The following is a 16215-nucleotide window of genomic DNA, read 5'->3' on the forward strand; positions in this document are numbered from 1 at the left end:
GAAAATAAAAACGTTCCGCGTACAAAGCATTCTATTCAATCCGACACAAGCTAAGCCTACGGATCAACAGCCCTGACAGCCGGCGGGTTCCGGTTGGCGGAATAGCATTCTGGGTCGCAGCCGGAAGCGGACACGTTCGGCACATCTGCCCGTACGTACGATTGCTTCGTTCCTTCGGCATTGCGCACGTCGATTCCGGTGGAAAACGGTTCCGAATGCTTGCGTTGGACGCTTGACGAGTTCGATTCCATTCCTGGTTGGCCCCGAAGAGTGGAAGGGCCGGCCAGGATAGCTCGGAGAGGAAGGTACGCACACACACAAACACATACACTGGTAAAAACACGTTTCATTTTCTCCCCGGTGACCAAATCGATTTACGAATCGTTTCGTGAAAATTGAGAAATCTTTCGTAATTGAACATCCGGAGTCGACAGGTTCGGCTCGGAACGTCGGGAGGAGGAACCGAAGGGTGGTGGGGGACCGGGAAACGAAATGACCGGAACGGAATGGGGTTTCTGGTGGAAAATAATGTATGCAAACGGTAGCGTTGGATGCGGGCGGGACCGGTTCACACCTGACATTGGCATGCTACCGGGTCCGGGAAAGGTTTCGGTCCGATTGATGGAGAGTCCGATTGAAGCGATCGAAGGGTTCGCTCGTAACAAACTCGTAGCCCTCCCGCAGGCCTACGGAGCCAGGAAAATACAGCATCATCGGATTCGTTTTACACGCCAGTCGCAGCAGCATTTCCATTCCAGTTATCTGAAACGATGCAGCGAAAGCGAGTAAAAACCTTTCGGTTTCCATTTCCCGCAGTAGACCCTCGTACTGAGGGGAGGGAAATTATTTTATTAGCTCAGCGATGTTCATCAATCTAAGGACACCGATGGACAGTAGGGGCGTTGGCGAGCCTTGCGATCGATCGAGTTCTTCGTATTAGAACTTCATTTGTTATTCGTGTGGCAGACGGAACTGGCCGGGTTACGCCGGGAAGGACTGCGGGGAAAGAACACAACGGAACGGAAATTAACAAAAACGGACACAAGCAGGAAATTGAAGTAGCACTGTCTAGACGTTCGAACGAATGAATGAGAGACATTAATCAAATCAACGGAGAAATCACTTCGTCTAGTCGCAGGTCTCTGTTTTATCTGCCAGCAGTGATTTTCCATTGGATCTGATTTTTCGAAGTGGTTAGAATCTAGCCATACCATAGAATACGAGGAGGCAAACGAAATAAGTACCCTTGATGCCTTTTTAGTTTTGCTCTTTTAGTATCTATCTGATTTTGTGTTCTTATGCCCTAAATAAAATTGTTAATGTTAAGTTAATGTTAAGTGTGATTTATTTATTGCCGTACATAACAATTTTATTATACTTTTGGTGAAATAAAGAGCTAGATAACTCGGAAACTGCAATCAATCGAGTACTATTCATGGAACATGTTTTATCGTTGCTACCAATTTCGTTGGTGTGTTTTGTTTAATTTCTTAATTTAATTCAAGTACATTTCTAAATGCTTACAGTTCTTGATTTTTTTCGTTTTGTATTTTAACACACCTGTATTCTAGTAATTAATATGTTAATATAGTTATATTAAACTATTTCTGATAGCATTCATCTTAAGAGAAGCCAAATTTGTGAACCATCTTATTTTTGTCCATTTTCCTCTTTTTCTAAGAAATATGGCAATAAACAACTTTATATTGGACAATTCCATAGACTTGGAAATAAAAATTGGCTGTGAAATAATTTAATTTTAGTTACTAATACTACTACTCAAAAATTAGCTTGACATTGAACCAAAGCCTTAAAATAATTTAGCCAAAAATCACTTCATTATTACAACCATCTCCGTATCTCACCACCATATTTAACGGATCGTTGAATTTTGAACCGATCCGCGAAACCTGAATAACTTCCAACAACTTTCACAGCGCGACACAAAAAAAAAATCCTGCTAACGTGCAATAAGTGACCACCATTAAACTAGGTTAGGCGGGTTCCCTTTCCTCGTGGCGACCCGGTACGCGAGCCGGTAGCACAGGTGTTAATTGGAATAGTATATTCTTGTTCTCCTTTTCGGTCGATCTGTGAATTAAAGCACACCGTCCAACGTTTACTTACCTCCGGATGGCGTTCGGAATGGTCCAGTTACAAGCTAGACACTTGCCGGTGAAGAACGCCCGAATCGGAAGCGTCAGTACGGCTCTGGACCGTCGGTTGATTACATCGAAATCGTTTGCAGTGATTGCACGAGCTCTTGCCGTGATTAAACATCCCCTTACCGGTAGTGTTGAATGTGTTCGGGGTTGGTAGTCGACGAGCGACAAAAACCATACGTGACGGTTGGATTAAAAGGACTTGAAAGCATGGTGATCGTTTTTTAAGCCGATATTGGAGGAAAAAGTTGGTTATCTCCGTGCATTATCAGTTGAAAGTTGAAGAAGAGAAAAATGTTGGGCGTAGTTTTTATGAGTTATAACGAAGTTTGAAAATTGCCATCTGTTGCATTGAAAATTGAAACATTGCAAAGGATCCATCGAAAAGCCGAACTGATACGTCTAGTAGGAAAATTATTCTAAAACAATTCGGAATGACTTTGACTGTGGGGAAAATTTACGAACAATAATCAAGTGGAAAAGGTGACAAAATCCAAATTGAATCGTGACTCATCCCATGTGAAACCCTCAAACATTCAAACCAGAAGCGAGAGAAAAAGGCAACTTTTTCTTAACCTGAATTAAGCGTCTCCTTCAGTTTGGGGTTCCTCCATTTTCCTACACCTGAATAGTATTGAAATCTGCATTTAATCTGCGAAAAGGAAGGAGTGAGCAAAGGCACAAAACAACAAAAAATCCTTAGTGGACCCCAAAACTAGAAGCTAATGATGGCACGGAAAAGCGCGAGCATAAGTTCGTCCACGAGGTTGCAGCTGCTCGTTCGGTTGCTGCTGGCGGGGCTCGTTCTGCTGGTCATCGTGGGCCAAACGGTGGTCGAAGGTGGAAGCGTTGGTAGTTGGGACGACGGTTCGGACGAGCTGTTCGAGGAGGAAAGTTTGGAGCAAGATGTCAGCAGTGCGAGCGAAAAAGTGACCATCGCCGACGAACAGCAGGAAACGACCACCGTGGAACCGGTGTCCGCTGGCCCGGAAGGGACGACGCTTGGGTACAACGCCGTGGCCACCACGCCCAAGATAGTGAAGACGGTGAAGAAGCTTAGCCGGTGAGTAATGGATGGACTCGATGCACAAGTGGCATCGCGAGGAGAGTTTTTCTTGGTGGAACAAAAAAAAAAAAAACGGCTTATCACGAGCAATAGATTCTCGGGAGAGAATCGTTCGGTGATGAAAAGAAATGTTTATTGCATCGCAAATTGTAAATGTTCAGCAACAAGTTCAGGATGTTTGCCTGCATTAGATTTTCATTTAAAGTTAATCGCACATTCATAGTCGAGCTTCGGTAAGGTAAATTTTTGCATTTATATTGATTTAAAAAAATCAAAACACTTTATATGTTAGTTCAAATACTCTAAAGTTTTTAAAAATAATCTTCTAAGTAACTATAACACATCGAAATAATACTTAAAAGTTGCGTAGAACCTGATTCGATGAAGAAGAAATTGCTTAAGCTACAAGCAATATGAATTAAGCGCATAAAAAAGTTTTGGTTAATGTAAGATTTATTTTAAAACGTATCAAAACATTATAATAAGGCAAAACAAACTGCTGGCAAGGTTGGTTTGGTTCGTTAAAATGAACCGTAGTAGTTAATGTGACTTTTTATAACATTTTCCACGTGAGCGCTGCTTGTCTTCAGTTTTTCATTTCCTACACACTCCAAAATGAGTAAAACGCTTCTTATTGGCGAGAAAAACTCACTCGAAACGCTGCAAACATGACACTGACACAGTTTTGTTTGAGTTGTGAACGAGTAAACAAAACGATCATACACCAGCAATCACAAACCCGGTTCGCTTAACTTTGCAAAAGCGGGTGCCAAAAGTTATCATCGCCGGAAAAGCTCCTCGCCCCGTGCGCGTTCGTCCCGCCGAAGGCCACCGGAATCGTTAAAATGAGTTTTTCCCACCATCGACCACATCCAGCCCAGGGTGGAGACGGCGAGAAGGTGGGATTGGTGCACCGTGGCATACACACGCGGATGCATCGTACAGTTTTTGTGCGGTGCAAAGTGCAGCATGGGTGATGGCTGCCAACCGGAGCAGAGCGTGCGGGAGCGAGATCGCACTCCAGCTATCTCTCGTATAAAGTTGCCTAATTACTGCGGAAACTATTCATCAACTCCCCCTTTTCATTGAGCGGGGTGTTAATGAACTTCGGGCGCCATGACGGCATAGAATTTTGGCACCCTACTGCACGCCCGGCCCCAGGTTTGTTTGGCGTGCGATCATTTTGATACGGTTATTGAAACAGTGTGAGCATGTTTGACGTGTTTTTGTCACACGTAAAGCCCGGCGGGGTGGCGCAAATGTACTGAGTTCGTCAGAAGCAAAAGTTTTATTAATTTCACCATCGTTATTGCGGCCAAGCATTTATTCGGGCGTAAAAACGAGCAATAGCAAATAGCATCCCTTTTTTCACCGGAAACCGTGTCCATCGCATGACGCATAGAGATAGCTTTATATTGATTTTTGTTTACCATTCGTAATCCCGAGAAATGTTTTCTCCGTGCTTTCGCAGTGCCGGAGAGGTCGTATATTAATTTTTCAATATCATTTCACCGTAAAATAGGGTGAAAGATTACCACACGAATGGGTTCTATTCACCGGAAAAGCGTCGTTGGGATTCTTCTGCAGAATAGTGCACTCAATGAATACAGCTCATCCTCGGAATGGTGCTTATCGGTAGAAATACCGTTTCCACGAGTACGGAGTTCGGTATGGGATTTAGTTTTTTTTACTTTTACTTGTAAACTAATCCTCTTTTTGAAACGAGCAGCAATGGTTGTTCGTATTTTCCTCAAAATAAGCCAAAGCTAAAATATGTCATCATGCAACTTATAAAAACATGCTTTTAGTTAGTTGGAAGATAGAAGGAAGAGTGAATTAATGGAAATTCAAAAGGAAAGCTTCCTTGGATGAGTGTCCGTCGATTATTCAGAGGAAAAATAAACCGTTAATGTATGTGTAGTGTTGGAAGAAAGAATTTTATCATGTTTTAGTAAGTTTAATACATAAAGTAAAAGATGATACTTAACAATGAAAATAAGAATAAAATAAACGTTAAAATTAAACGATAAAACTCTCTTTACATCCTACAAACTCCAGTGTGTCACTTAAAAAAAAAAAGCAAAAAAGGAAAATCTCGGTTTCACAAATTTGTTCCTCAAACAAACTAGCTGTGCCTTGCCTCCGCCCGGTTTACTAATGCTTGTTGCATGTCGTGGGCCATAAAGTTACGCTCCCGGAAAAAAAAGTCCAATTAATGGCAGACTAATGCATATCCGTTTCGCCGGATGGTCCACGGGACCCCGCAGGCTAATGTACCGAACGACAAGTCGCATCATTGTTTGCAGAGAGAAGTAAAAAACGAGTGCATGGAAACAACCTCCAGGCGAAGCACCCAGGCCCAACATGCGGCCACGCTCGCCTTTGCCGGATGTGTCCGAGTCCTATTATAGCAATCGATCACGCCGGAGGGTGCAGAAAAAAGTGTACAAAACTGTGCTTAACAGTAATTACAGTATTTTCCCAAAGCAAGCGCGTCCCGTGGAAGGGCGGTAAGGGACGGTGGGGTGGGTAGGAATAGTGTTTTGGCCGGCTTTAACCGCCCGACCCAACCGATGGCCGGCACGGGGATGTCGGATTAGGTGGTGGGATTTATTGTAGTAACATACCAATTTGCCATGCAGTAGATTGTAGTCTCGTCGATTTTTTCCCCATTGTCTCTCTCTCACTCTCTCTCAATGTGTGTGTGTGTGGTTTGGACTGTTTGATCATGGCTGCCTACCGGTAGGAGTAAAAAAGCTCGCCGGCACACCGAACCTGCTGCCGAACGCTAATACGTAGATTGAATTTAAATTTATGATCGCCAGGGATTTAATGTTCACCGGATGCTCTGCAATAACAAACATTAAAACAAACTGTGGGTGAGCTCTCTAATAGTGCGCGGGCTCACTTTGCACACGGCCACTGTGCAGGTACGAGTGTCTGCGTGTGTGTGTGTGTGTGTATGTATTGATTGGCTAGGACAGGCTCGGTTCGTGTCCTGCAAAATCCTGCCTCGCCTTTGGCGTTGTTTTATGAGACATACACATATTTTTTAGCCCTTTTTGCGAGAAAGTGGGTTTTTTCGGGCAAAACGGGTACCGTGATTGTGCGCCATAACATGCAATTGGCGCGTGGTTTGGTGTCGTCCCCGTGGCCGCGGGGGGTTTTTCCCGCACATGCACCCTTGACCTCGGGCTGCGGGCGATCGGGAGGGAATGGTTGGGGGTTGCCGATGCGGCCTTCTGAATTATTTCACTCTGCATAATTTTCAACGGATAATCAATTGCATGTATCCTGGCCCGAGGACAACCCGCCACGCCTTTCCACGGGGGAAGCGGCACAGCGGCGGAGTGTTAGGTTGTTGCCGCGAGCTCCACCCGTGTGTATCGGTGTGTGGAGGTTTAATTTGTGGCACGAAACTCGCCCTTTCCACTTCCCTTCTCAGCGCAAAGTTCCCAAGAGCGCTCCGGATCCTTTTGTGCCGTAGGATTGAGATTTAAATTAAACCGCTTAATTTGACAATTACAATCACCGGCCTCACCACCGGCTGGCCGGGTGACCGATTCCGGTGGTTCCGGGCCCGGCTCGGTGTTCGGTTGTAAAAGTTTGCCCCCAAAAAGGAACAAGTGAGGGGGTGGGGGAGAGAAAAAAACCCGAATAAACCAAAAAGATCTATTCACCCGTAGCATAATTTGCACGCACGATCGGTCAAACCAATCGCTACCGGGCTGCGTTTAATCCCTGCCTCGTTTCCCCTCGCTCCAAGCACTGGCCCGGGATGGCCCCGAACTGCAGTGGGTGTGCAATCCGTGCGGTGCTACAAAATGGAGCGCGAAAAGGGACGAGAACTGTGTGAGCTTTTAATTTTAATTATGCCGTACATTCATTTATTACACCGTCCAGGAAAGAAAGGACGCAGCCTCGGGGTTTGGGCGGCATCCGGGTTCATAAGTGCACATTTTCGGACCAGTGTCTCCTTCTCTTTCCGGCTGCTGCCAAAAAGAGGTTGCTCTGTATCTTGCGGAATGGGGTGGGAACCTGGTGGTCAGGAATTAATTTTTATCTCATATCAATTGAAAATTGATATTCGCCCGGTGTCTTTTCGTTGCGTATCTCATGTCCCTTCGGATTTTCTCGTCCTCCTCCCCTCGCTCCCCAAACGCATGGGATGCAACGAAAAGGTTAACCGATTGCGAATAATGTATATGAGGAACAAAAAAAAGGAGAGCATAGTTCATTAATTCAAAATTGTGTCCTGAATTAAAACTGAGGGACGATAAAGAGGAGAAAAATATAACAACTGTACGCCCAATTGCATTCATCAGTCGAAAAGACAGGCACGTATAATGACAGTTATGAGCAAATAATCCAATAACCGCCTTGAAAGGGAATTGGGACCGTTTGAAAGGGAACTGGGTGTTGTTGGCCAAAAAGAACATGGCCAATTTAATGATGAACATTCGTGATATACTTTTTATTGTGTTCCTTTTGTAAATAAAATATATTTTAATAGGTCGTTCCAATAATTTAACTACAAAGGATTCGAAGCAGTCAACCTCGGTTCAGCACTGTACGTCGAGTTTTCCCGCCTTCTGCACTCGACGGGCTGGAGGGAATGCAATAGTTAAACCATTTACTTAATGCCGTCTGATCTGAATATTATAACAGCGTGTGTGTTCATGTGTGTGTGTATGCTGTTCGAAGGTCCTGTCCATTTTCCCTTCGTTGAATTCGATCGTTTTCCGACCCGTGTCGGTGATGATGAGGTTATGATTAATATTTTTAACATCGTGCTCATCGTGCTCTGTTATGATATGGATTTTATTTTCCATTTTTCCGAAACATTTCATTCGTATTCCATACACGAGCGCAGCGGATCCGTGAGGCGATTGTTTTTTCTGAATTTTATTTTGAACCCAAGGTCAGATAAAAATAAATTGAATATCATTGCACGCATTGGGCTCATTTCATATGTGGGTTGCATTTGGTGCCCCGTTGTCCCTTCGTTAACGCGTAAGTGTACGAGTATCGATGAATGTCGACGCCGAAATGGGCAACTGTTGTTGGAACTGGAAAATGGAAACAGGCGGGGAAACGCATCGAGTGCATCGTAAATAAACAGGTAAAATATTTATTGAATATTCAGACGAATCAGCGCCACAGTGCGGTGGGGCGTTGGGCAAGTAAAGTGCATATGAATATTGATCCATCCATCCACCCATTTCACCCGATGCCTCGAAAAGGATGTTCCATGGGGTTGGCTGCTGGTTGAAGCGAACCAAGAAGGAAAAAAATAGTAACCAAAACTACCAACCACGTCCATCCTGTGATCATCCTTTCACGGGGTGGCGGACCATTCACCCAAAATAATACCACGCATTTCGGGGCGGTGAAGGAATGATGGTGCGTCAGGTCAGGTTACATTAATTATTATTCGCTTTTCGCGGGATTTATTGCCGTAAGTTGTAACAGTAATCAGTGCAGCTGAAAGCTCCCACGCACCATTGCGCCAACATGGGATGTTCAAAGGCCGGTTGTAATTAAAACGTCCCACGTAATAGGAAAAGTGTGTAAGCTAGCGATTTGGCTTCCACTGAAAGTATATTTAAACTATTTGGAACCCAAATATAAATAGACCCTATACAAATGACGTTAATCTCCGAGTATTCCTAAATGAGTGGGCTGGCTCGTTGGAAATAGTTATTCTTTGAAACTTTCCCATATCACTTTTAATTAGAGCGTGTTACCCTGACATAAACCATTGGCACGTCTTAAAGTGACAAACGCCGTGTGTGTGTGTGAGCAATTTTATAGTCACAAAAACTATTTGTAACTTGTTGGGGGGATTCTTAGGTTTGGAGCCCTTTTAGTGTCACCATTTTGGTGCAAGAAATTAATTTTACAGTCAATTACATTTTCAGCAAAGTTTTGCGCATAAGTTGGCCACAATGCACGTCCTGGTAAAGGACTCCCCCGAAACGTTCTTTCCGGGGTTCTTTTCTTATCTCCGGTGGGTGATTCTTATCGTAATTAGTTCGGATGCCTGGAATTCATTTGTTTCAATTTGTTCATCGTTAGGCGAATTTCGGCCGGGTTGCGGTTGCGGAAGGCAACCAAAAATCGATTACGCGCGTGCTGGCAGTTTTTGTTGCCTGCCTGGAGGCCCTTCCTTTTTCCGCCAAATCGGACACAACATTATCAATTAACATAACCACGGCACCAGGGCTACGCAACGATCGTACATGTGTTTGCGGGATGCGGGAACATGTTGTGCGGGGGTGTCGGCAAGGGATGCTTCTCAACCTCAACACTCCAATTGTACGAGCACTAGGGTGTATGTGTGTGTGTAAGTGTGTGTGTGTGCGGTAAACGGCGACCATGGGAGCCATAAGCGGGCGTGATCCTTTGAACTGAAATCAGGATCATAATCTAGACCGTTAGTCTCACCCCATAAACTGGTGTTTGCCGGGCCATGTGACAGGAGGTATGGTGGGGAGGGGGAGGGGAGCAGAATACGGGGCACGAGGGACCGATGCGAGCGTGAGTCTGCATGGTCGGTATGTGTCCGTCCTAATGTGCCGGGTCCGATTCGGCATTCGGTTTCGGCTCGGTGGGAAGGCGGAGGTTTTTCTTTCATTAGCCTCATTAACTCCTGCTCCCGATAAGCGAACAGTGCCGGGGCAAGCAGTTTTCCGCAACCGCACTGAACCATAATGAAGCTCTTTGGCACGACCCGGAAGTGCCTTCGGGAGATTTGGTCGGTGCTCCTCCAAACAACCACACACAAGCACACACACACGCCGTTCGTCGGAGCATGTTGCGGTGGCACAATAACGACCGTCCAACGACGGATACAAGCGAGCGACAGGTACGATGCGGGGGAGGGTTTCGGGCTCCGTTTCGGGTCATTGCCATCGCCATTCGGCACTTTTCCTACATTCATTATTTCTAATAAAACAATTTGAGAAACTGAATTAAATTTTATTTATTGTTATTATCGCTTAATTCTGTTTGCGCTTTATCTTATCTGGTCATTGCCAAAATTTCCGTTGACCAACGTGTGCGAACGGTTTGCGACCAGTTTTGTGTGCGATGGCGGGCACGAGAGGGGGAAATTCTCTTGGGAAACGGCCAGGATGCTGTCGACGATTGTCCTCGTTACGAACGTACGGTCATACGGTACGGTTGCAGGGTTGGACAGAAACGCTCGAAGGCCTGCGCACATTCTTCGGATGGGTTTACGATTGTAGGATGCTCGATACAAAAACAGGCAATGCTAGGATAGAGTCCGGGAAGGTCCTTGCTAACGCTTTCGATTCAACTTTTATGTTAACAGTTGATTTAAGGAACTAATGCTAGTTTACTTACTGGAATGAAACTAAAACTCTAGAGAAAGATAGTGTCAAAATTTTTAAATACACAAATTTAACAGATCTACGACATATTGCAAGCTTTAAAGTGTTCTAGTTTTGAAAAAAACTTAGTCTAAAGCTTTTATTTAAAAATCAATCATAATGTAAAGTAATCCTCAGTAGTTTTACACTAATAACTTTATAACAGGACGGGCCTTCCTAACGCTTTCGATTCAAATTTAATGTTAACAGTTAATTTAAGGAAAAACTCTAGAAGAATATCGTATCGAAATTGACAAAAGCGTAACTTCAACAGGTCTAAGCTATGCTTCAAACTTGCTAGTTTTGGAGACACTAGTCTTATATTTTTATTTAAGGATAATGTAAAGCATAATGTAAAGTAATCCTCAGTAGTTTTGTACGAATTACTTAATTTTTTTTTTATTTTCATTACTTGAATTTGATTATTATATTTACAAACTTTTTGTTCTTTCTAAGCTAACAATGTTTTATAACAAAAAATAAACTTTATAGAAAGTGTTGAAAAACGTATAAACAACATAAACGTCTTAGGAAAACTTAATATTGAAATAAATTCGTAAAACTTTTACGATAAAAAAAACAACATGAAGGTTGTAATAAGTGTAGCCGATGTGGATAAAGAACGGGTTCACATACCCACGGCGTCCTTTCCGGATGGACGAATTCTTTTCTCTCGAATGCCGTTGAAAATATTTGCCTAGCGCGGCGTCGCTTCTGGACGACGGATTTTCCGGCACACCCGGGTCGGATTTTGTGCATTGCAGGCTCCCCATGGCCATTGTTCGCTAAGGCTTATTCCGTTCCCTATCTTGCCCGTTCTTTAGTTTGTTTTCTTTCCCTTTTTCCTTCTCTCTCGGTTTTCATCCCAACCTGGACTGACTCCCGATGGCCATCACCAACGCGCAGCTACGAGCAAGGGCTGGAGGACTACGACGAGGCGGCGGACCGGGCGGAACGGGAGCAGAAGGAGCAGGCGGCCGACCAGCAGTACAACAATATGCTGAAACCGATGCTGACATTATTCAACGTGATAAGCACCGTTTTATCGTCCGGAAGATCAATGCGCTCGACCGTGGCCACCGCCGACGGTGGCAATAAAAACGAGAACATCACTTTGGCCGCCGGAAAATCAACAAGCGGCGGAGATAATGAAAATGGTAATGAATATTTTGAATGCTTAGCATATTTCCCCAGTGCGACAAACTGTGCGAACCCGGTGACGAATGGAAGGCCGCTCGTCGTTGTCGTCTTTGGTATTACTATTTTTGGAGAAGTCACAGCAGCCTCCACTACCTGCTGAAGATTCGGGCAGAATCTTTTGAACACGAGAACGTTTAGCTTAATATTGATCTAAGTAAGGACTATTTCCACTGTAACAGCATCAAAGTCCGTTTACATATGGCTCCGATCCGTTCCATCGAAGTGGATCCCTTTTACGACATTCCTTTACGACCATAGACAAATATTTTGATAAACCAGGGTTTACATTTTTTTGCATGGCCATCACAGGAATGTCATCTGGAATGTATTTCTTACAGTTGTAAAATATTCAAACATGAAGATTCTTCGACATGCTAAGGGTAAAAGTAAAAGCCTCAAAATGAAAACTTTAAATTGCCAAACAGGAGCTTGATCAGGGTTTAATATACATGTGTGCAAAGTTTAAGACTTAATTATCGAATTCTTGGACTCAATGGACATTGTATAGAACTGGAACTCAATTCGTTTTTCCTGGAAATTAAAAAAGCATTCATTACTGGAACGAACGCACAGATTTGACCAAAACAAACGACCTAGACTGCCTCGTAAAGACGAAACAAATATGACCGGTAGCATTCAGGTTATTGCGTTGGATTGGTATTTGTTGATGTTCAAAAGCTCATAAACTGCTATGCACCCATGCCAGGAGGGGTGGGAAACCGGGTGGCACCCGTGAGAGAGGTGAACGTTGGGCTTCAATTGAAATTGCCCAAAAATCTGAGACTATTGCCATACCGTCATGGTAAGCTCCTGTTCTCCTTCGGATCGGAATGGGTCGAGAATAAATTGAAAAAGTTTACTACATACTCCTTGCCGGTCCATACCGTTTTCCCGGCCCTCCACCCCGATGGTAATCGCCTTTGGGTCTACGGATCATCGTACGCTTTCGGCTGAGTTGGTAGATTCGTGTGATTTCATATCTAAGCGTGTAACCTCAAGTTCATTTTGAACGCCAGAAAAGAGCCGAGTGAGCTGCATTCATAAGGGGGTCGGAGGGGGAAAATAATTCACCAAAATGTTATGCCCGGGAAGGCAAAAATAAGATGAACAACAAAAAATGAGTTTCCATGTGTCTTTCCGTCGGTGGTGGTTACTGCTGAAGGTTGATTTCGGAATGTGATAAAGTTACAAATTAAAAACTTTTACTCAAAACACATCACGGGCGCATTCATGGAGTTATACTTTATGCTATTACTTGACGTCAGCCCGATGCTGGTGCTGGATGTGGTGTGAAAGCTGAATACGCTTCTGGTTGAGTTGAAAATGTAAATTTTGATATGTGTTTTTCAAAGGATTTTTTCCAAAGCGGTGGTTCTAATACAACCTAGGGATGATGATTGGAATAATTAGAATTTAAAATTTAAAACTTCAAATTAAAGGAAAATATTTTTCGAAGGTTGGACCTTCGAGTTGCCACAAACCCTCACTCGAAGCAGAAGTTGAACTTGTATTCGAAACCATTTCATTATGCTTGGGTGTAACAATGGTTTGTTTCGCTGTGGATTTATAAATCAACTTTAACTAGTTTACGCGTTCTAATGATTTTTTGAAATCACCAAAAGTATGTAGATGCAGTTGTATACTTTTAGTTTTTTTCATTGTACTTTATTCTAGCCATTCTTTTGACTATTTTGCTAGCGACCAAAATGTCGTACAAGAAGATTTATCGTCAATGTTCATGAAGTACGGTTGAGGTAGAGATTTTACTCTACTATTCAATTTCATTTCAACCCTTTTTATCTTTATGGTTGTTTACCATAGTCAATTTTTCAACTTTACTTTATATTGATGACTCATTTTTACTATGTGGGATTCAATTTTCAGGAATCAAGTTGATATTACATTATCAATCACCAAGTTGACTTTCTTGTTAATTCATTGTATGCATACATAATGTTAAGGATTAGTAAAAACCAAGACGCTACGCGAAAAAACAAATACATGCTACACTTATCTTCCTTTGATTGCCTTATGGATATCGAAGATCCTTATTTTTCCTGCACAAATTTTCCATTTTACCGTGCTAAAAGTGCGATTCGTGTTTCATTCCAGAAACAGCAACCGCGGTGGCAGGTGGACGATACATTAAAGGCGATCCCCTGAATGGCTACTACGATTTCGTGATCAGCGAAGGATCGTACAAGTTTTGGGTGGTGTTTCAGGTAGCTATCCTTTCGTTATTATGTTCCCTCTTCTTTCCCGCATGCCGCGAGAACGGATGGCTGGGCGATGGAAATTGAACTTTCACCGAATGGCATTTTTCCTCTCCCTCTCACTCTAGCTGTTTACCGCCGGGCTTGTGTTGTACGCCACGTTTGCGGCCATCTACTACTCGAAAGTGAGCCCGCTGACGTCGGATTACGACTATATCGATTACCTGAACGGGGCGCGCTCGTTTGCCGGCGGCCGCTCGATGGTGGCCCAGCCCGGCAGCACGCTGTGGGATACGGTGGCCAACGGTCGGTGGTTTGGTCCGGCGGCGCAAGCGTTCGAAATCGTCCTGAGCGCCATCGAAAACGCGCCGAAATGATGTGTCTTGGGGGGGAAGAAATACGAGGAGGGGTGAGCAAGTTTGTGGTAGAAGGTGGGACCAGCAAAACCAACGCCGATCAGTAGGCGCCGATGTATTGCTATGAAACATTTGACGTTCCGTGTTGGATGTGGCCGTTGCGGTGGTGGCTCGCTTGAATGTTTCATCCGAATGCAATGGCCACCCGTGGGGGGTTTGCCGGGGTTAGGGTTTGTTGGGAAAATACGGCGAAGCTTTAGTTAGGTTTTCCTCCGTACACCGCGTTAATGTTAAGTGCACCGTTAGTAATAAGTGGATGGAGAATAGAATTTCCATATTTATTGAACGAGCGTGAGTGACGCGCTTTTGATGACGAAATTAATGGCGGTCTTGACCCCACCCGGTCCCTGTTCACCTTTTTCGCAGCGCTGGCCACCGTTGAGGGCCGCTACATCAAGGGAGATCCGCTCAACGGTTACTACGATTTCGTGATCAGCGAGGGATCGTACAAGTTTTGGGCCGTATTTCAGGTGAGTACCCGGTCCCGGAGTGACCAGCGTTTGGCAACGAGCGTAACCGCTACTGATCCATTGCAGCTTGTGACGGCCGCGGTCGTTATTTACTCGACGCTGACCGCCATCTACTACTCGAAAGTGGCTCCACTAACGTCCGATTACGACTACATCGACTACCTGAACGGTGGTCGCTCGTTCGCTGGCGCACGGCCAGCGGATGCAACGTCACGAACGGGGGCCAGTGGTGGCGGGCGGGCGGCTGGATGGAGCTGGGACAGTTTGTCCACCGGCACGTGGTTTGGACCGGCGGCCCAAGCGTTCACGATTGTGATGGATGCCATCGAACGGCAGCCCAAATGATGGCAGCGCGTTTCCCGTTACGGAAAGGACGAACGAAAGGACAAACAAAAAAAGGGAAGGAACGACCACATGGAAATTGCCATGAAATATCTGAACCGGTTTTTACGCTTTCCCAAGCCGAAGCAGACGGACGGAACCTACCTTGGATATTTTATAGCGATTTTTTAGTACACAACGGCTTTTTTTGCACCGTGCGTAGAAAAACGGCATACTCAGGCGAAAGTTTATGATAGATGTAATTATGGATACCGATGGTGGTAATAAAATGCGATCAAACATTTAGTTAGCAAACGGGAAAAAAGGATCAAGGCCAGTGTGGAGTTACGAGCTAGTTATTGAAAACTGGATGATCGAGCAAGGATGAAGGGAATTAATGCTAGAACTAGGAATTTTGTTTGAACAGCAATACCATAAGATAAATTTCCACCCAAGCTCGGGTTTTATGTGGAGTTTATGAACAAAAAACAAATAATGATGTGGATGTAGAAACGGAGCTTGGTATGTTCAATTGTAAAGGTATAGATTTTGCTTTTAATGAAGAATTCAAATCGATCGTTGTAAACCTTTCTCATTGAGAGCTGAATTCATTACACAATTCGTCGAAGCGCAATGCAATTTTTAAAATGGTTTTTTGAACTAGTGTACTTTTAAACGAAAAAGGAAAAGCTCAATTCGAAGAAAATGAATAAATGTCTGAAAAAGATCTTAACACGTTTTTCGTTGAAAACAAGAGCTACGAGTTCGCTCGCGGACGAAAAGTTTTCCTGAAATGAGAGCCACTGGAAAGCGGTGCTGTTGTTGATAAAAGATCGAAGATAACGACACGAACAAAACGAAAAAAATTGGTGAACGAAAAACCATCCATCCTAAAAATTGGCACTGTCAGCCGAGATGATGTTCATTCTTCTTCCCGGGCGTGGAGTGTAAATTTACATTTTCGTAAAGTGTG

The 16215-nt window shown here is 44.1% G+C and overlaps 1 protein-coding gene across 1 annotated transcript; it reads left to right on the top strand.

Annotated features, from left to right (window-relative positions):
* The first annotated feature begins 2890 nt into the window (after positions 1–2890).
* Positions 2891–15266, top strand: LOC131262293 (uncharacterized). Its single transcript, XM_058264263.1, has 4 exons — positions 2891–3225; positions 11529–11779; positions 14818–14921; positions 14988–15266. Exons 1-4 carry the CDS (start codon positions 2891–2893, stop codon positions 15264–15266), a joined length of 969 nt encoding a protein of 322 aa, XP_058120246.1.
* Positions 15267–16215: the final 949 nt, after the last annotated feature.

Source organism: Anopheles coustani, chromosome 2 (genome assembly GCF_943734705.1).
Source record: "Anopheles coustani chromosome 2, idAnoCousDA_361_x.2, whole genome shotgun sequence".
NCBI lineage: Eukaryota > Metazoa > Arthropoda > Insecta > Diptera > Culicidae > Anopheles > Anopheles coustani.

Bases quoted from the DNA above. Each gene is read 5' to 3' on its own strand.
- LOC131262293 (XM_058264263.1), top strand. From the start codon at position 2,891: ATGGCACGGAAAAGCGCGAGCATAAGTTCGTCCACGAGGTTGCAGCTG. The intron at 3,226-11,528 runs GTGAGTAATGGA...ACCAACGCGCAG, and splicing joins ACGGTGAAGAAGCTTAGCCG to CTACGAGCAAGGGCTGGAGG. The intron at 14,922-14,987 runs GTGAGTACCCGG...GATCCATTGCAG, and splicing joins AGTTTTGGGCCGTATTTCAG to CTTGTGACGGCCGCGGTCGT.